This window comes from Amphibalanus amphitrite, unplaced genomic scaffold (genome assembly GCF_019059575.1).
Source record: "Amphibalanus amphitrite isolate SeventyFive unplaced genomic scaffold, NRLGWU_Aamphi_draft 000610F_arrow, whole genome shotgun sequence".
NCBI classification, from domain to species: domain Eukaryota; kingdom Metazoa; phylum Arthropoda; class Thecostraca; order Balanomorpha; family Balanidae; genus Amphibalanus; species Amphibalanus amphitrite.
The window spans coordinates 392,524-412,461 of NW_024882104.1; the positions used below are offsets into that span (position 1 = coordinate 392,524).

Sequence of the window (19,938 nt, forward strand, 5' to 3'; positions counted from 1 at the left end):
AGTAAAAATTTTTTTCAGTGTACAGTGCGATGCATTATGTAAATCTCACCGTGGTGTGATATACACGCGTCCAAACAAGAAAACTTTGTTTTCATTTTTTGATTTCATGTTAATTCTAAATGTTTTTGAGCCTATCAAATGATATAAGTATTTAAAATTTAGCTCAGTCGTCCCGGTAAATGCCGCAACTGCGCCATGACTGTACGCTAATCCTATTGTGGCACGGCTGAGAGTAGCCGGTCGCCACTTGAACCGCTAACAGTGTATACCGCTAGTAGTTCACCTCTCGTTGTGAGAGGGAGTGAAAGGATTGTCAAGGCAGAGTCTACCATCCGCCACCGTCGGCACCACACAACTCCAAGGGAGGAGGAGACTCCCGATGTGGGCCCGTGTCGGTAGCTCTGAGCTTGACTAGGATGAACGAGTTACCGATCGTGGATCGTGCTGATTTATTGAACAAAAATTGGCACACTATATTTCTAGCAAGGCTACCTTGCATAGGTAGTTTCAGCGTCTAAATGGTAATATTACAAATTACAGTGACAGTTGGACAAAGAAAAATTACTCCACACCTGCGCTCCTAGATTACCCTCTTAAGGCGTGACAATACAACAGCTACGGTTACAAGAGATAACATATAAGGCAGAAAACAATCACAAGACATATGTGTCAATCAACCACTGACATCTGCGTGCATCAAAAGGATTTACTAGTTTACGACGCCGCCGCTGGGTTGCACACGCTACGGCGCCGTCGCTAGCAACGGAGCGCTGTTGCACCCGCTACAGTATACCCCCTCCCTAGACACGTCACTGGGGAACGGAGAGGAACGTGACGTGTCGGAACCGGAGAGGCGGGCGGACTTCTCTACCGGAGCGGGTACGGAGGGCAGGGCGGAGCGGAGGCGCCGCCGGCATGGCACCAGGCGGGCACGACGAGCCGGCCGCCGCCGCTGACTGACAGTCGGCAGGGGAGAGCGCAGGAGGACCGTTGGCAGGGGAGGGCGCAGGAGGTACAGGGACCGCAGTGGACGGAACGGACTCGATGGGTCGGCGTGGAGTCTTGGATGGGAGTAGGAGCTTAGGTCCCGAACCTGGCACCGCAGTGTTGGGGCCCGGCGCGTCACGGGGCGGGTCGCAATGATTCGGAGTAGCAGTCGGCGCATCAAGAAAGGCGGGTTTGACACGGTCCAGCGAGACAGTATCATTACGACCGTTACGGAACACGGTGACAGTCTTGGTTGAACGGCGCACCACACGAAAGGGACCGTCATACGGCGGCGTCAGCGGTGGGCGAGAGGAGTCTCGCCGAATGAAAACATGCTGACAGTCCAGCAGCTCACTCGGCACAAACACAGGCGCGGAGGACGGAGATCGAGGGGCCGCCGGTCGAACCCGGCGCATGGCCCGGCGCAGCTCGTCCACGTAGGACGCCGGATCCAGGTGCGTCGGACCTGACGCAGCAGAGACGAGTTCGCCAGGAAGGCGCAGAGGCTGTCCGTAGACGAGCTCCGCCGGCGTGCAGCCCAGGTCTTCCTTCAGCGCCGACCGGATGCCGAGAAGAGCCATGGGCAGGAGGTCGGTCCAGCGGACCGGCGGATCAGCCGCACGCAGTGCAGTCTTCAGCTGACGGTGGAAACGTTCCACCAGACCGTTGCTCTGCGGATGGTAACTGGTGGTGCGAATGCGGTGGCAGCCGAGGATCTGCGACAGGTGGTCCCACAGGTTGGACTCAAACTGTGCACCACGGTCAGTAGTGACGCAGGACGGCACGCCGTAACGGGCCACCCATCCGGAGACGAACGCGCGGGCGACTGTCACTGCACGAATGTCCGGCAAGGGCAGCGCCTCTGCCCAGCGCGTGAACCGATCCACACAGGTGAGCAGGTACTGGTTACCGTCCGACGGGGGCAACGGACCCACGAGGTCGATGTGCACGTGGTCAAACCGTGCCGCCGGCAGCGGAAACGGTTGCACTGGGGTACGCGTGTGACGCTGCACTTTAGCCCGCTGACACTGGAGACACGCTCGCGTCCACGTCGCGACGTCACGGTTCATACCGGGCCACACAAATCGCTGGGCGACGAGATGCTGGGTGCCACGGACGCCCGGGTGTGACAGGCTGTGCAGAAGGCGGAAGTAGGGTCGCCGGAGGTCCTCTGGCAGCAGTGGCCGAGGGCGACCTGTAGATTCGTCCACCAGCAGCGTTGAACCACTGGGCAGCTCGACGGAGCGCAGGCGGAGGGAGTGACGAGTGGCGACGAACGCCTGGAGCTCCCGATCGGTCTGCTGGGCCGTCGCCAGAGTCTCGAAGTCGTCCAGGGGTGGTCGAGGTTCGGAGAGCACGGTCGTGATCCGAGAGAGCGCGTCCGCCACTACGTTGTTCCGTCCGGGAACGTGACGGACATCAGTAGTAAACTGGCTGACGAAGTCCAGGTGACGAGTTTCGCGAGGAGCGTGACGATCGGAGCTGCACCCCACAGCCGACACCAGGGGTCGATGGTCCGTGAACAGGATGAACTCCCGGCCCTCGACACTGTGGCGGAAGTGCCGGATGGCGAGGTAGCAGGCCAGCAGCTCGCGCCCGAAAGTGCTGTAGCGCGTTTCGGCAGGCTTGAGTGTCTTGGAGAAGTAGGACAGCGGTGTCCAGCAGCCGTCCACGAACTGTTGGAGAACCGCGCCGACGCCGACATCCGAGGCATCCACTTGGATGCTGAGTGGTGCACCTGGCAGAGGGTGTGCCAGTCGGGTGGTGTCCGCCAGGCGCGCCTTGACGGCGGTGAAGGTCGACTGGGCCTCGTCAGTCCAACGGACGGGCCGAGCGCTCTTGGCGTTGCGTTGTGTGATCAGCCGGTGCAGAGGGCGAAGCAGGGCGGCGGCGTCGGGCATGAATCGGTGGTAAAACGTTACCATTCCGATGAAACGCCGAAGGTCGCGCTCGGTGCGAGGCAGCGGGAAGTCCCGGACGGCTGCCACCCGGTCCGGCAGTGGGGCGATGCCGTCACAGTTGACGTCGTGTCCCAGAAAGTTCAGCCGCGGAACGCCGAAGACGCATTTGTGGACGTTCAGTACCACGCCGTACGCGTCCAGCTGTTGGATCACTTTTCGCACGTGTCCGATGTGCTCCGTCTCCGACGAGCTCGCGATCAGTATGTCATCGACATATGCGAAACAGTGGGTGCAGTCGCGCAAGACCTCGTCAATAAAGCGTTGGAAGGTCTGGCCGGCATTACGCAGGCCGAAGGGCATGCGGACCATTTCCCACAGGCCGAAGGGTGTGGTGATAGCGGTCTTCGGCACGTCGGACGGCTCCACGGGTATCTGGTTGTAGGCCCGGTGGAGGTCGAGTTTGGTGAAGATGGAGCAGCCGTGCAGCTGAGAGGCGAAGTCCTGGAGGTACGGGAGAGGGTACCGGTCGGGGACGGTGGCAGCGTTGAGAGCCCGGTAATCCCCGCACGGGCGCCACTCGCCAGGAGTGGCCTTCGGTTCCAGGTGGAGCGGCGCAGCCCAACTGCTCTGTGACGGGCGGATGACGCCGAGCCGGTAGAGCTTGTCGAACTCTCGGCGAGCGACAGCAAGCCGGTCAGGAGCGAGACGGCGAGGGCGTGACTTCCGGGGCGGGCCCGTGGTGACGATATGATGCGTCACCGAATGGCGTACCTGAAGCGGACGGGAGGTGTCGGCCGTGACGCCCGGGAACTCCGCCAGCATCGACTGGTAGGGCGAGGCAGTGGGTCGGAGACCCAAAGAGGACACTACTGCAGTGGTGCCCCTCGCTCTGACAGTTCCATTGTCCTCACACAGCGTGCACCTCCTCACATCCACCGAGAGGTAGTGATGGGCCAGAAAGTCGGCGCCGAGGATGGGCACGCCGACTTTGGCCACCACAAAACGCCACGGCAGAGGCGAGCCACCATCCAAAGTCACACAGTGGTCAAACAGACCGATGACCGGCACGCTGGAGCCATTGGCCGCGGTCAGTCGGGGAGCCTGTCCGGCGGCTAGCACTGCGCCTCGCGGGAGCGCGTGAGGAGGCAGGGCACTCACTTGGGCCCCAGTGTCTATCAAGAATCGGCAGTTCAATTTAGTATCGTGCACATAAAAGAGCGGCGCCAAGTCCGGTGTCGGGCCTGATGCGGGAGGCGCAGGCCGGCTCAGGCCTCCGAGTTTCCCGCCGGCGTCCACGCACACGGCCCAGTGCACTTTCGGGCCCGCGCTCCGTAGGTGCGGTGGTACCAGCAGTAATCCTCCCGCTCGTCGCGGGAGGGCGAGGACGACCGGGAGCCACGCCTAGGCGTTCCTGGCCGCGAGCGGCGACCAGCAACTGCCCCCTCCAACCGCCGATGGGAGGTGTCCAGCCGGCTGATGACGGCGGACAGGGAAGCGATGGCGGCAGCCAGATCTCCGTCCCCAGTCGTGGCCGCAGGAGCCGGGCTGGAGTTCGCACCTACGGCGGAGACGGCGCCAGTGGGCCGAGACGCCTCCAGGAAGCGGTCAGCCGCCTCTGCGAGCTCTGCCAGCGGAGTGGCCTCCGGCAGGAGCGAGAGAGCGGCGCGGGCGGACTGCGGCAGCCGCTGGAGGAACAGGGTCCTCAGTAGGCCACTGTCCACCGACGAGTCGCCAGCCGTTGAAAGTTGTCCTCTCATATCGCGAAGAAGCTGGGAAGGCGACCTGTCGCCGAGCTGTTGATGCCGGAGCAGGGCCTCGAGGCGGCTGGCACGGGACTGGGCGAGGCGCTGGCGGAGGGCAGTGCACAGCCCGTCGAAGTCTCCTGGTGCACTGACGATAACGTCCCGTACTTGGGCCGCCACGTTGGTAGGCAGATTTGCCACCAGCAGCTTGAACTTTGTGACGGGATCGGCAATGCCAGCCACGTCGAACGCACATTCAACTTGGAGCAGCCAGAGGTCCGCCTCGTCCGGGGCAAACGCCGGCAGTCTGAATGAAGCAAGCGGTCGCGCCCGCTCGTCCGATGCAGCCGTGGTGGCAGGAGTGTCGGCCGACGCAGCCTCCTGCGAGGTGTCGCCCTCCATCACGGGCATGGTGTACACGTCACCGTACCGCGCCGCGTCCCCGGACCGGCAACTCGTCTGCCCACTGCGCTCGCTGCGCTACCGTGGTCCGGGGGTTAACACTGTACACTGAGAGCCCGAGACGACGCACTGCTCATCCCGGACCTGGCCGCTGCCCACTACGCTCGCTGCGTTACAGAGGTCCGGGAAGGCATCACAATCCGCTGGCGTGTTGATGGCGTACCCCCAGTCAGCGGCGAATCCTGCGTGCCGCGGCGAATCCTGCGTGCCTTGGGGGTCCGCACCGCGGCGAGAGAAGGTGGAAGTCCGGAAGTGGCCGTCTGGCAGGTGAGAAGGCCAGTAGTGGTCCGTACCACAGCGAGGCCAGTGAGACGGCCAGAAGTAAGTGTCTGGCAGGTGAGTCCAGAGTCGGGTGTCACCAATGTGGCACGGCTGAGAGTAGCCGGTCGCCACTTGAACCGCTAACAGTGTATACCGCTAGTAGTTCACCTCTCGTTGTGAGAGGGAGTGAAAGGATTGTCAAGGCAGAGTCTACCATCCGCCACCGTCGGCACCACACAACTCCAAGGGAGGAGGAGACTCCCGATGTGGGCCCGTGTCGGTAGCTCTGAGCTTGACTAGGATGAACGAGTTACCGATCGTGGATCGTGCTGATTTATTGAACAAAAATTGGCACACTATATTTCTAGCAAGGCTACCTTGCATAGGTAGTTTCAGCGTCTAAATGGTAATATTACAAATTACAGTGACAGTTGGACAAAGAAAAATTACTCCACACCTGCGCTCCTAGATTACCCTCTTAAGGCGTGACAATACAACAGCTACGGTTACAAGAGATAACATATAAGGCAGAAAACAATCACAAGACATATGTGTCAATCAACCACTGACATCTGCGTGCATCAAAAGGATTTACTAGTTTACGACGCCGCCGCTGGGTTGCACACGCTACGGCGCCGTCGCTAGCAACGGAGCGCTGTTGCACCCGCTACACTATTCCGTTTGTGATGCGAATTACCGACTTTCGAGGAGTCAGCCCGGGTGAGCCAAACAAGATCCGTTTGACGTAGATAAAACGAATTAGTCTCATGTAACCGGTGCCGTAGATCCGTTTGTGGGGAGCTGATGCGCATTAGCGTAGTGCGTATTTGGAACGGATCGCTCATGTAACCCCGGTAAATCATCGCCTCGTTCGTCAATTTTCGGTTTTCTGATCGGAAAGTCGGAAAACAGGAACATAAACTAGAATGCTGGCTGTCGATTGGTGGCATCCTGCACATGCCAAATTGCACCAATCAATGCCCAGTTTACTTTAAAGGTGGAGATGCACACAGCGTCTCCATTTATGGAACAGACCGTTTCTATTTTTGGAAACGGCGTATCCATTTTTGGAACATTGTTCCAAAAATGGAAACGTTTCCATAAATGGATCGGAAATACCACACTTGCCCGACTGATATGAAGTTTTCCTTTCTATGAATGCTGCACCTTATTTCCGGTTGTTTGCTACGCGGGGGGCGATTGCTCTTATTAATATTTTGCTACTTTTTGACAGAAGGGAAGCGATTCATAACTCTTTGATCCATTTTTCGTAGTTTGAACTTCTCAAGCCTGTTCTCAAGGAAACAATTTGATACTCCAAGCATCGGTTTCCACTCTCCTCCGATCTTCATCTCAATCTCCGACTTCGGTAGGTATCGACGTTTTTGTAAATTGGAGTTGGGGTGAATGGCTGTGATCCAATAATGAATTTGAAATGAAATCCTGAAGGACATTCGATGATTGTTTTAGAAAACATGTATAGTATCATTTTGATTTATAGTTATTCAACAACATGTGCCTGCTTTTCAGCTGTTGTCCTGCGCTCTCCTGTCACCGCGTATTATTAGCATGCTGCTGGTTTTCCATTTAAAGGGACCCTCCCACCTTAACATTAGTTTTGAGTTGAGATAGCCAAATTGGTGGCCATGGCCTGAAAATACCGGTTTGGGCATTCACAACATCGAAAAATGCTTTAATTCGGAGATATGGAATTTCAAACTTGCAGTTTTCGGATTCTAAGGGGCTAATGCATTGGTATGCCCCCTTAGAATTTGTGACGTCCGCGGAGATCTAACGATTTTTAAATCTTTTACTAAAACGTTTGGCAGCACGCGGTGGTATATGCTGCTTTGCGCGCAACAAATGCCGCACTTTCAAATAAAGTCGCTAGGAACAGCGGAGATCCCAAAAAGTAAACAAAAGTAAAAGTCTAATATCTTGAAAACCGGTGAATATTTTTCGATGAAATTTGGTAGATATTCATTTTTGCTCTTTCTGAACCGAGCGACATCACTTTCATGCCAATTCATTAACTTTTTTGAAGGTGGGAGGGTCCCTTTAAAGGAAGTTCATTGCTGATTTCTATTGGCCTCTCATTGGTCAACCACATATATTACATGAATTTGACTAATGAGAAGTTAAGTCAATAAATAATGAATGGCATGCTGCAATGACCAAACAGCGTCCAGGCCCCATTCTTTTCAGCTGGTTTGCTATGGGCCAGCCAGCTTGTCTTCAAAGCTTAAAGTTTTGTGTCTCATTGGTGAAAATATTTGGCCTGCGCTGTTCATCAATGAGAGGTCCAAAAACAGTATGAGGTATCTTCCACATTTGCAGAATTGACATGTGTGCTGTTAAACACTAAATGATTAGGAGTTCAGGGGCATAGGATCAATCTTTTCCATTTTTACCAATTTACATGTAAGAGCTTAACATGCATTAACTAATTTTTATGTATTTTAAGCATGAGCTTAACATCATTCCTTTATCATTTTCAATCAGGATTTCTTGTCACATGGCCTTTGGCTTCCAGAACTGGCCTATGGTTAGTGCCCAGTTCTAGTGACTTCATGATTTTTAGCTCACTGCTTGCTCAGGGACAATTTGTATGCCACTGGTCCAGGATCATTGCTGTCTGTGGTCATAGAACAGACCAGATGAAGTTGATGAGCTGAGCACATTTTATCCAGCAGTGAGACACATTGCCAAATGCCATGAATCATGGTGAAGGCTCTAAACCTAAAGTCTCCAAATTTTGTTAGGCATATTCCTGATCTCTTACAATCTGATGGTCAACCTTCAGGATAGGCTACGCTTCTTATGATTATTGGCCTTCACCTCACATATCCACATTCACCCTAGAAAAAAGATCACATTTTCATGAATTAGAGGTGTAAGAATTTGGCTCCTTATTATCAATATAAGATGAAGGATGCTCTAGTGTAAATAAATAATATGAGTGTTGATAATAATATGAAATATTAATGAGGTTGCATCCAAGGCATTTTACCAGAAGTGCATATGCATAGTTATTAGTGTGTCTGCTCATATGGAATCAGTGAAGGGAAAGTGGAATTTTGTGAACATACGAGTACCACCAGTCACAGCCAACATCTTCATCCGCGCGCCTCTGAGTCGAGCCAAGCCGAGCCTGTTGCTCTGTTTCCAGCCGCCATCGTCTTCACCACCACGATGGCCACCGTGGAGCTGCGTCTGAAGCGCGCATCCAAGGTGTATTCTGAGGGCGAGCTGCTCTGCGGTGTGGCCGCCGTCACGTGCCGCTCTGCGCTGCGTCACGAGGGCGTCTCGCTCACCGTCACCGGATCCGTGCAGCTCACACACTCAGGCAAGTCGGCGGGAATTGTGGACGCCTTCTACGCCACGCCGCGCTCGCTGAAGCTTCTGGAAGAGCGTCTGGATCTGGCAGCTCCTGGGCGATTCCCGTCGGGAGTCACAGAGATTCCGTTTGAGGTGGCGCTGGCTGCCCGGCATGGCCGGCCGCTCTATGAGACATACCACGGACTGTATGTAAGTGTTCAGTACACTCTCGGGTGTGAGGTGCGACGAGGAATGATGGCCAAAGACATCCACACTCAGCTGGAGTTTATGATCGAGCAGGCGCGGGGCGTGGCACCTCCTGCAGCGGAGCGACCGCTGCAGTTTCTCGTCACTCCCACCAGTCTCGTGAAGGCGGAGCGAGCGGAGAGCGCTCCGACGCGTCCTCCGCCTCGGTTCCGCCTGCGCGGCCGTCTGGAGACGACTGAGTGCGTCCTGAGTGAGCCGCTGCGCGGAGAGGTGATACTGGAGAGCTGCGACGCTCCCGTGCGCAGTCTGGAGCTGCAGCTGGTCCGCTCTGAGGCGTGTGGACGCCAGGAGGCGCACACTGTACAGTCCTCTGAGGTGCAGAACATTCAGATCGGGCTGGGGGATGTGCCGCGAGGCCTGGCTATTCCAGTTCACATGGTGTTCCCGAGGCTGTTTACGTGTCCGTCAGTTAGCACGGCACATTTCCAGCTGGATTTCTCGGTGAATGTGGTGCTGGTGTTTGAAGATGACCACCTGGTGAGTGAGAACTTCCCGCTAAAGCTGATGCGCTATTGATGGGTGAAAAGTGCCCTATTTGGTGGCCAGCGATGGTATGCTGAGAGAGCGCCATGCTTTGTGGAGCTGGTGCGATGCTGAGAGGTCAATATGTTTCTTGAAGCAGTGCTAAGCATGTTTGGAGTTTACTGGCTCCGGAAGTAACGAGGAGGTGGTTTTGGAGCAGAAATAGAGGTTGGTATGTTTATTGGATGCTTTTAGTGACCTATTAAGCGGTAGAAGGCATTGCGATGTAATCAGCTCATATGACCATTTTACTCATCAGTATGAAATATGGCGTGAAATGGCTAGTACCAATGGGATCTGTAATATGCTGGTGTTGTAACAAGTGATTAATGCGATGATGTGATATGGACTATAACAACTAAGCAATGTGATCAAATCGTGTAAATCTCTCCAGTGTCTATGTTTATTCTACTAGCGATATTATCTCATTTATCCATTGAATAGAACAAAATAGTAAAGCCTGCTGTACCGATCAATGTTTTCCCTACATCGTTGCTTGATTGTATGATGCTTTGGGATTTGATGATTGCTTTGTATGAGGAGTTTAAGTATGGATAATGTGCTTGTGTGCTGGGGTTACTTTTGTATCGCACATCTTGTAACAACTAAGTGAAGGTTGTATTTTAATCACGCTCGTATCGGAGCAATATTCCTCGTATGCCTGTAGTGGTATGTATATGTTACACGTTCCTATACTTCCCATGCTTTTCTTTCAATTTCTTGGTTTATCCCTTATTTCTGATTTGCAATATCTATCTCATTCTTATCAGTGCTTTAGAACGACATGATGGAATGGAATGTCGCACAGGGTTTATTGGGGATGTCTACGCACCACTTACGGCACTTATTTTTGGCGTGTCGCTCAATACCTATGGAATGTTTATCGATGATGTTTTACGGGGACCATATCAGCACCTCTGCTTGTCGATGGCATTTATGTAATTGCTTATTTAATGTCAACGTGTCTCTCTTGGCTAGTACTTGTCGCAAATTTATGTGAAACCGATGTATTTTTAACCATGCTGAAGTAAATGCACAAAAATAAACGATCGAAACTCAAAAAACGGATTTATGGGTGCCGGATGCAACTATGTTGAGATCCAATTAAGAATGGTGTGGAAATTGCACTGTTCAACAAATTAAATGTCTTTTTTCGTATCTAAAAGGAATTCGAACGTCCGAACACACGACTGGAACTACATTGTGAAAAAGTAGTTATATCACTAGTCACTACGTTCAACATTCTCGCCGCTCATTTAGTACATGCAGCGCATGGATTACGTATTCGTGCAGCGGAAACAAGCTTACTTCAACACCTGAACCCCATTTTAGTAACTACACCAATTAAATCGTCAAATCGACTCGCACAGGGAGTAGCCAATAGCCAATCAAGGCCACAAAGAAGTCCGCATGGGGTTATGGCTTGTGCGTGAAGAAGACATGTGTTACACCAATTGATGGTGAAAAGGATGTCTCTGGTCTCAGGTCTGCCTTGATAACTTTCCTTAAGCTCATTTTTTGATCGATGATCCGGGGTGATAATTATTTTCTTTCGATCACCCCAACTTGCTACCCCAAAAGCAGCCTTCGTAAATTTCTTAAATCGTGTCCAACTTTGTCCCAGTTTCACTAGACCGTTTTCATCTACAGGTAGCCCCGTCTTACTCTCGCTGCATTGCCTCCAATAACGTCACTACCGTCTCCACTGACGTCACTACTGCCTCCACTGACGTCACTATCGTCACCCGCTGACGTCATCGCCCTATGGTAACGGCCGTGGGCCGCAGCTGCCGGCTGCCCATCCTTCTCCGGCAGCTGTGGAAGCCCTGCTCTCGGCAGCTGCCGCCGCGCCGACAGCTGCTCACCATGCAGCTGTCGGCTGAGCAGCTGGCGCCGCTGCGCACGCCGGAAGTGACGCAGCTGGCGGAGATGTTTGGTCGCCATGGTTACGAGCTGCGACTCGCCGGCGGCGCTGTCAGAGATATGCTCTCAGGTGGGTGCTCAAGGGGCAACAGGCTCCGTGAGGGTCCTCTTTCTAACATCAAGACTCGTCTGTTTGTGTACCAACTACCAGCGCTGCACTCATATAAATTAGTATCAACCAAGTTATAATAGCACACGTCTCAGTTAGTAAGTACTAAGTAGGAGGTACAGTAACCGTTGCAAGTCTCACTCTTTTGTTGATGATGAACTATGAGCATTGAGCATGTCATTACAAAATGTCCAAATGGTGCACTGGCTCAACTCATACATTGCTTTCAAGATAGGTGTCCCCTAAAACAATCCACCCAACGGCCAACACTCCTCTCTTTCACCCCCTCCCCACCCCCCGACAGGCATTGTTCCAGCCGACCTGGACTTTGCCACACCGGCCACCCCGGACCAGATGAAGGCCCTGTTCGCAGCCGAACAGGTCCGCCTCATAAACACCAAGGGAGAAAAGCACGGCACGATTACAGCCCGGGTGAATGACGCCGTAAATATGGAGGTGACCACGCTGAGGATTGACGTGGCGACGGATGGAAGACATGCCGAGGTTAGTGGAAGAGGGTGAAGAAGGTTCGGGTGGGAGGGAAGGATGGGAGAACGGGAAGGAGGGGCAGGGTGAATAGAGGAAGGCGAAAAAGGAGAAATGGCGCTTGTAGTTGGTGTTGAACACAAAATTTTCGAGACACAGCAAAAACAGGCTAAGGAGCTGTGACATTATCTCATAAATCAAGCATGGCTAGAATCACTCTGATTCAGCGTTTAAGTTATCTGCCCTCTCCCCTTGGCTTGCACTATAAGTAACTTTTCTCGATTGAGTCGTAATCGACCCCTTCCGTACCCTCTGTCACTTTCTCAATTCCCCTGCGGTTCAATTTACACCAGAGCCTTACCTCGATAAATCGCGTTTTCTAACCCTGGCTTCTTCCCCCATTCTCTCAGGTTCAGTTCACCACCGACTGGCAGCAGGACGCTGGCAGGCGGGACCTCACCGTCAACGCCATGTTTCTGGACCTGAACGGCACCGTCTACGACTACTTCAACGGCTACGAGGACCTCCAGCACCGGCGCATTAGGTGGGGAGAGTGGCCCGCAGGACACTTCGTATGGGTAGAGACTTGACGAATATTTCATTATTTAGGAATATGTGGCCATTGTCACAACTATTATAGGAGGCTTTCGAAGTTTATTTGTGAACTCTGAAGGTAGTCCAAGGGGCAAGATAGAAATTAACCGCTAAATTCCCTGCATTACGAGCTCATCTTTTGTCGTCATAAAACTAGAATGACTTTACCCAGACCACAGTCTGGGCTTGGCCTACCCACTCAAAAGTGTCACAGTAAGTAAACAGTTTAATGTTCTGCTCAATGTTCAGTGTTTCAGCTGATATTTTCCCTCTCCAGGTTCGTCGGCGACCCCTCCACCCGTATCCAAGAGGACTACCTGCGCATCCTGCGGTATTTCCGTTTCTTCGGCCGCCTGTCTGGTTCGGCCGACGGCCACGAGGCGGCAGCACTGTCGGCGGTGCGGGAGAACGCCGCCGGCCTGGCCCGGATCTCTGGAGAACGGATCTGGTCAGAACTGAAACGGATACTGGCTGGACGGTGAGTGGAGAGTGAAGGAGATTTGTCCCGTCTTGATAGGAGGCTGAGCTGCGGGAAGACCAAAGAAAGTTTGGTGGAGTGATACAATTGAAAATAAAACGTGTTTTCTCCATATTCAATATTCATGTTTGCAGATTATTTGAATTTCTAGATATCACCTACTTCTAAGGGGTATAATCTGTTTGTTACGGAGGTCGAGTTAACTAAGTCATTTTCTAATTACCTCCAACAAGGAAGGTAGCCAAGCAAAATAAATCACTAGCTGAACAGCTAAAATGCAATACGCCCACAATGAGAATCATTTTCAGAATGTTCAATATGTTGTTGCTTTCTATGATAGCGAGTCCTAAACTCCCACCAACCGTCATCGCTCCATGTAACCCTCTGTACCTTATCTGCCCAGGTACCACCGTGAGCTAATGCTCACCATGCTTGATCTCGGCGTGGGACCTCACATCGGTCTGCCGCCCGACCCAGACACGGCAGAGTTTGGGAGGATATGTGAGAGGATGGAGGTGGTACAGGAGCCGCAGCCCATCACACTGCTGGCGGGTCTGCTCAGTAAGTTCACCTGGGCCGGGGGGGGGGGGGGGTAGGTAAGGGCTAGTTCGTGAGTTTGTAAGTGGTAGGCTTGCTTCTGCACTCGGTGAGTTCAGGGGCACGAGAAGGTTTTTTATTGCTGCCACTGCCCTATGTATTGCATCATGATCAGTCTCTTTTTTTGCAAACTTAGCCACTTTTTACCAGCGTCGGCGAAACGTTTTGAGAAATCATGTCGCATGGGTTTACTTTCCATAAGGTTCTTTTGATTCATTTTCTTCTTTCTCTGCAGGAACCCTAGAGGAGATGATGGCTCTTCACCAGCGTCTCAAGCTCTCCGCCTTCGAGCGGGACCTGGGCCTGTTCATCGTCACACATCGAGAGGATACTCCGCCGCCGCACCCGCAGCCTCTGAGGCCCTATCAGCAGCTCCTGGCCGACTACCGCGCCTCCAAGCGGGTCGGGAAGCTGTTCATAGTTGAGCTGCTGCGCTATAGAGGACAGCACCAGCTGGCGGCCGAGTTTGACGCCTGGGAGATGCCGCGGTTTCCTGTGAATGGGGCGACACTAAAGGTAAGAAAATGGCGATATTTTGTTGGCATGCTGGTGCCCATTCTAATTCAAGAATACTGAAATAATCGGCACTCACGATATTCCGTTTATAGATCGTAGTAACTTTTAAATCGAACTTGAAGACGCTAAATTTCCCCGATTCAGCAGTTTCAGTTCCAGAAGCTGAGCCTTTATAAAACTTCGAGTGCATGTAAAATTTTTATTAGCCCCTCATTTTTTCCTAAGTACATACCAATGACTCCGTTTGGAAATCCAGTGTAGGGCTAAAACCTAGCGTGGTACTAATTTGACCCAGTTGTAGTATTCCATTCCTCCTGCCTCCATCTGACTGTCTCTTCTTCCCCGCTCTCTCCCAGGAGGCCGGTGTGCCGGTCGGCCGCCACATGAGCCGCGTGCTGGACCGTCTGCGACAGATCTGGATCGACACAGACTTCCAGCCGACGGAGCAACAGCTAAAAAAGCACGTGCCTGCGGTGATGGAAGAACTGGGACTGACCCCAACGTCAGCGGGGAAGGGAGAGGGGAAGAAGGGTGAGGTGAATGGGACGGACGGTGGAGGGGGTGGCGAGGTGGCGAGCTGAGTGGGGAGGGGAGGCTTGTGGAATGTTTTTGAGAGAGAAGACATGGGAGAAAAGAGGGTGGGATATGTGATAGACCAGACATGTTGCGATGTTTTTGGAGGTGTGATCTTTCAGGGTTATCGGTGCATTGGCGGAGTTCGTGCAAAGTTGAGTTTTTAAGCACTCGCATCTGTTAATCTGGAGAATTGATCCCGCTTCTAGAGGACAATGAGTTTCTAAGCGATTAATTCGTTTCTGAAATGCATTCGTCACTTTTCTTCGTTTATGTTACCTACATAGCCAAGTGAACGTGTGGAAAGCCCAGTCAATTCGCCACCCAAAGATACTGATAGTTGCTCGTGGACACGCTTGAGTGTTATGTGAGGCGAAGCACCTTACCCCCCGTTAGTTTTGCGAAGCGTTTCTGAGTCAACATGCATCAGTTGCCCAGCGTTCCAGTTACTTTGTGATAATAAATACACAAGCTGAACTTATATTCTGACCTGTTTCATCGCCTGTTCGGGAGTTTTGAGAAGCTGGATTTTTTTTCGCGCACGGAAAGAGTTACGAATTCGACGATCATTTCAAAGGACCACTCAGGCTGGTCTCCCGTTTCGTTGGCGCGATTTTGGTGCTGATAATTGTTGAGGTTGAGAGGGTTGCCGGACGACCAGTAGAGGACGGGCACGATCTTGCCCTTGTAATGATTGAGCAACATAACGTTAGCCAAACATTGGGCTAATGAAGTGTATAAAAAAAAAAGATACGCCAACTCTAGTTCGGACCTTAATGTGTGTAGAGGCCGCATTTTCCAGAACTCGAACTGTATGACAACCTTAGGATTAGGTGTCATAAATATTTCTGAAGTTATAAAAAGTAAAGCAGTTACGGACCACCACTTTGATGACAATATAAGCCACTACACCGGACACAACATAACCTGCAGCCGCTTCAATATCCTTTAGCCATGGTGCGCCTGAGCACCCTCCCCTCCCCTGCCCGCCCATGCCATCCCCACCGGTGGAACCGGTCCGACTGCCGCCGAGGTCGGCCGACAGCGATGACCCCGCTGACCTCTCTCACGACAGGTCAGCGGCAGTGTCGACTTTCACCGCCCCAGGGCAGGGGGCAGGGTCACTGGGGCACCGGGGGTTGGGTGCGATGACTCGTGTGAAATGTTGATTGTAAATGCAGCTGCTGGGCTGAGAAGATATGTTCTGAGACAGCGTATTGTTTTACGCTGGACGGTCGTGGTGGTGACTGACGACACTATCAGACCTCAGGAAACATGCGTTGCCATTTTCTATTCGAATTTGACACTGCTGGACCCGAGTTTCAGTAGTTGAAATTATGATATTTTTATATACTTCTCACAAAACGATGTGTCAACCGATGGCTAGGATTCACGCGATCTTTACGACAAAAGAACATAACATATTGTGTAACACCGAGATGTCAAATGTCTACACCGAGTACGCTAGGCAAGAATGACCGATTGTTCTCACGCTTGCTCATGAAACTCGTACTCCCGAAGCTAAATCACATTACGACGCTCGGAGACTATCCCGTGTAACGGTTGCCAACTCGCCTACCCTGACTGGCGCCGAGGTGGAGTTCCGTTCCACTCCATAAGTTTCCTTTCGCCGTTACTTGATGGTCATGTAAGTATACGGCCGGGGCAGGCTTGCGAGATGATTTCCCTCGTCACATCGTCATTGAAAATCGGCGAGGGGCAGTGAAAGTAATAAGAGCGATTTGGGAGAAACGTCCAATAGCGTTACATGCTTTGGCAGTCGAGGCAGGGGAGCCGGCTATTGAGAAAAGTCGCTCAGCCGAGCCTTTTCCTCAAAGGTGTCCCCAGCGAATGTAAAATATCTGGGTCAGTTGTCTCGCCTCACTGAATGGCGGCTTTTGGAATAGAGGCATAATATTATTTTTTTTAATATTTTGCTAGGTAAGATCTCGTCCTTGTAAGTACCTATACCTTTACAGAAAACTATTTTGTTGTGGCTGAAGGACCCTTTCACTCATTCTTCTCAAACCTTCTGGGGCATTCCACGATAGATCGACCAAAAATAAATAAAATTTACATCCTCATATTTTATTTTTTGCTTAAAATTGGTCTAATGGGTTGTGATGGGCGGGGAACCCAGCTGTGGCAAGGATTTTTTTCTTCGAACAACGGTTTCCGAGATATAGCCTCGGGCAGTTCCTGGAGGTCACACTGCAACCCTATGTTTGGCGGCTTATAACTCAGAAACTATTGGTTTTCTATGGTAAAAACTTTATATGGTTCAACTCGCAATCAACCAACAAACGTTTTGGCTATCTCGGATTTTCGATTTTTGAAGATCTTGATCACATGACATCTTGACCTTTTTTTCGAAGAGTGACCTTGATATTATCCCAACTGAAAGTCGCAATTTTGTCTGATGACGATTAAAGCCTTATCAATTGTCATTCATATGCGATAATAAAAAAGTGGCTTTCGGCCTGCGTTGACCTCAGATCAGGTCATTTTTATGACCTTCCCATTATTACGAGCGGGAGCGACAGCGAGATCTCGAGAACAAAGCAAGATAGCGACAAGTGGTAAACGGCACAAAGTACACATGGATAAGGTCTACAATTTTTCTCAGGTCATTTTCAGGTCAGGTCAAAGATGACGTCACAGGGGTAAAAAGAAAGTCTAAATGGCGGCACTACATATATATGAAGTTTTTCTCGAATAACTTTCAAAGTATCCCATCTATGAACAAACTAATAGCACCATCGTGATTCTCTCGTTAATCCGCATCGAAACATGTGTATGTTGACCTCGAAAGGTCAAGGTCAAAAGTTGACCTTAGGTCACGTGACCTTAAGGTCATCATATATATCATTCGATGGGCCTTGACGAGCTGAACACAATGAGCCTATCCGCGCGGCTGCATCTCAAACCTGTAAGGAGTTATTAGCAAAAAAAACATTTGGTGACCTTTAATGACGTCACATGACCCAAGAGCAGCGTCACAGTTGACCAAGAGCAAAAAAGGTCTCAAGGTTGTCAAAGTTAGTCGTAGGGAAGTCACTCATGGTATATTAGGCAATTCCGACGCGTTTTAGTGTAAAAACAAGGGAGCTGATTTTTCCCCAAATGACTTATAATGGGGTGGTCAAGAAATTGACCTGATCTTAGGTCATCGGTATTGAAATTCAAAACGAACTGGCGCTAGGCGAAAGCAAACACAATGGTGCCTGTTCCACGTCTCTCTCTTTATTAGATCAAATGGTACAGCCAAAACTATTTTGACTTCCTTTTTACCCCTGTGACGTCATCGTTGACCTGACCTGAAAATGACCTCCGTAAAAATTGTTGACCTTATCCGTGTGAATCCTGTACCGTTTACCGCTTGTCGCCATCTTGCTTTATTCTCGAGATCTCGCGTCGCTCCCGCTCGTAATAATGGACAGGTCATAAAAATGACCTGACCTGAGGTCAACGCAGGCCGAAAGCCACTTTTTTATTTGCGCATATGAATGATAATTGATAAGGCTTTAATCGTCATCAGACATAATTGCGACTTTCAGTTGGGAAAATATCAAGGTCACTTGTCGAAAAAAAGGTCAAGATGTCACGTGATCAAAATTTTCAAAAATCGAAAATCCGAGATAGCCAAAACGTTTGTTGGTTGATTGCAAGTTGAACCATATAAAGTTTTTACCATAGAAAACCAATAGTTTCTGAGTTATAAGCCGCCAAACATAGGGTTGCAGCGTGACCTCCAGGAATTGCCTGAGGCTATATCTCGGAAACCGTTGTTCGAAGGAAAAAATCCTTGGCACAGCTGGCTTCCCCGCCCATCACAACCCATTAGACCAATATTAAGCAAAAAATAAAATATGAGGGTGTACGGCTTTGGTCGATCTATCGTGGAATGCCCCTTCTATAATAGCAAATAACCGTGGACCCGAGTTGACCGTTGCTTATAAAATTTTACTCTTTTATCCAGTCCAGGACCAATAGCTGAGCAAAAAGTCGGCTTGAACTGCTAGTGACGTCATAACAGTATTTCTCACACGTCATCATCAGACCAGTGGTCCTAACGAACAATTTTTTATAGCCACTCCACATGACCATACGGCAACTCGGACTTCTGTTCCGGCGGAACACCGGAGCTCTCACTGTTGACTTTTGACCCGTACCCGTGCAAAACTAGCGCACCAAAACGTGCCATCGTCGCTACGGCGCGCGCGCTACTGTCTGACGGATCAAGAAATTGGACGCTGCGTGGGGATGGTTTACAGGCAAAGGCTATCAAAAATTGTTCGTAAAAGAGTAAAAACCCTCCGAGTTTCATACGTTGCTGTAAAAGTCAAGCGAACTTCTCAGCATTTTACTCTTCTGTCTACGCAAGAAAATGGCTAATATCACAATTTCGGACGCTGCGGGAAGGGATATGCACACCTAAATACGTCTCCCTAACATCCATCAATGGCCATGTCTTTGGCCTAGCCGCACCCGCAGCCACCACTCCCACCGCCCATCCCGACCCACCGCTTCGTTTAGCTGCGACTCAAACCACCGGAAACAGGCACTTCCGGTAACGGAGGAACCTCGCGGACCTCCACTGTGACCCGGGCGGTGGAAGGCGACCCGGGGGCTGTTCTAGCAGTGAGGACGACACGGTGATTTTGGCTGTTTGGCAGCTCGCTGGCGAGCGGTAAAGTGGGCCACCCCGACTGGCAAGACGGGTGGCTTGTAGAAAGCGGTCAGTTGACTTGACAGCGGTGGCTATTTGTAAGTACAGGCGTGCGGGCCGTCATGGCACGAGGAAGTGATGAAAAACGGTACCATCACGCATAGACCTATATCTCGTAAGCCCATATTGGCTGCAATTGCTTCTTACCACCGCTGGAAACTGCAACCATGCACATGCGTCTATATCTCACAATCCCTTGGAGACTGCAATGACGCATAGGTGGCTATCTCAAAAGCCCATGGAGACTGCAATCACGAATACGTGTCTATCTCATAAACCCATGGAGACTGCAGTTACAACTTACACATATGTAGATGTCTATCTCAGAAATCTACGGAGACTGCATTGTTGCATAGGCACCTCCACCCCAATTCCAGTGGAGACTGCAATCATGCATAGGTATCTAGCTCACTTGTCTTGGAAACTGCATTCACACATTCAAGAGTAACACCAGCTGAATGCCGATGCTAACC

General features: G+C 51.3%; 1 protein-coding gene across 14 annotated transcripts; it reads left to right on the top strand.

Moving 5' to 3' along the window:
* The first annotated feature begins 5,995 nt into the window (after positions 1 to 5,995).
* LOC122363206 (CCA tRNA nucleotidyltransferase 1, mitochondrial-like) lies at positions 5,996 to 15,217 on the top strand. Of its 14 annotated transcripts, none has more exons than XM_043332192.1 (9): positions 5,996 to 6,073; positions 6,588 to 6,722; positions 11,248 to 11,453; positions 11,797 to 11,996; positions 12,389 to 12,522; positions 12,850 to 13,050; positions 13,454 to 13,611; positions 13,883 to 14,163; positions 14,520 to 15,217. In XM_043332192.1, exons 3-9 carry the CDS (start codon positions 11,327 to 11,329, stop codon positions 14,742 to 14,744), a joined length of 1,326 nt encoding a protein of 441 aa, XP_043188127.1. In that variant the 5' UTR covers positions 5,996 to 6,073; positions 6,588 to 6,722; positions 11,248 to 11,326; the 3' UTR covers positions 14,745 to 15,217. The 14 variants fall into 14 exon arrangements, with proteins under 14 accessions (XP_043188127.1, XP_043188132.1, XP_043188121.1 ...); XM_043332197.1 differs by having other exon boundaries at positions 6,023 to 6,073; positions 6,628 to 6,722; XM_043332186.1 differs by having other exon boundaries at positions 6,049 to 6,073; positions 11,111 to 11,453.
* Positions 15,218 to 19,938: the final 4,721 nt, after the last annotated feature.

Coding starts and splice junctions, on each gene's coding strand:
- LOC122363206 (XM_043332186.1), top strand. CDS start 11,225: ATGGTAACGGCCGTGGGCCGCAGCTGCCGGCTGCCCATCCTTCTCCGG. Junction 11,997..12,388: donor CGGATGGAAGACATGCCGAG/GTTAGTGGAAGA, acceptor CCATTCTCTCAG/GTTCAGTTCACCACCGACTG. Junction 12,523..12,849: donor CTCCAGCACCGGCGCATTAG/GTGGGGAGAGTG, acceptor TTCCCTCTCCAG/GTTCGTCGGCGACCCCTCCA.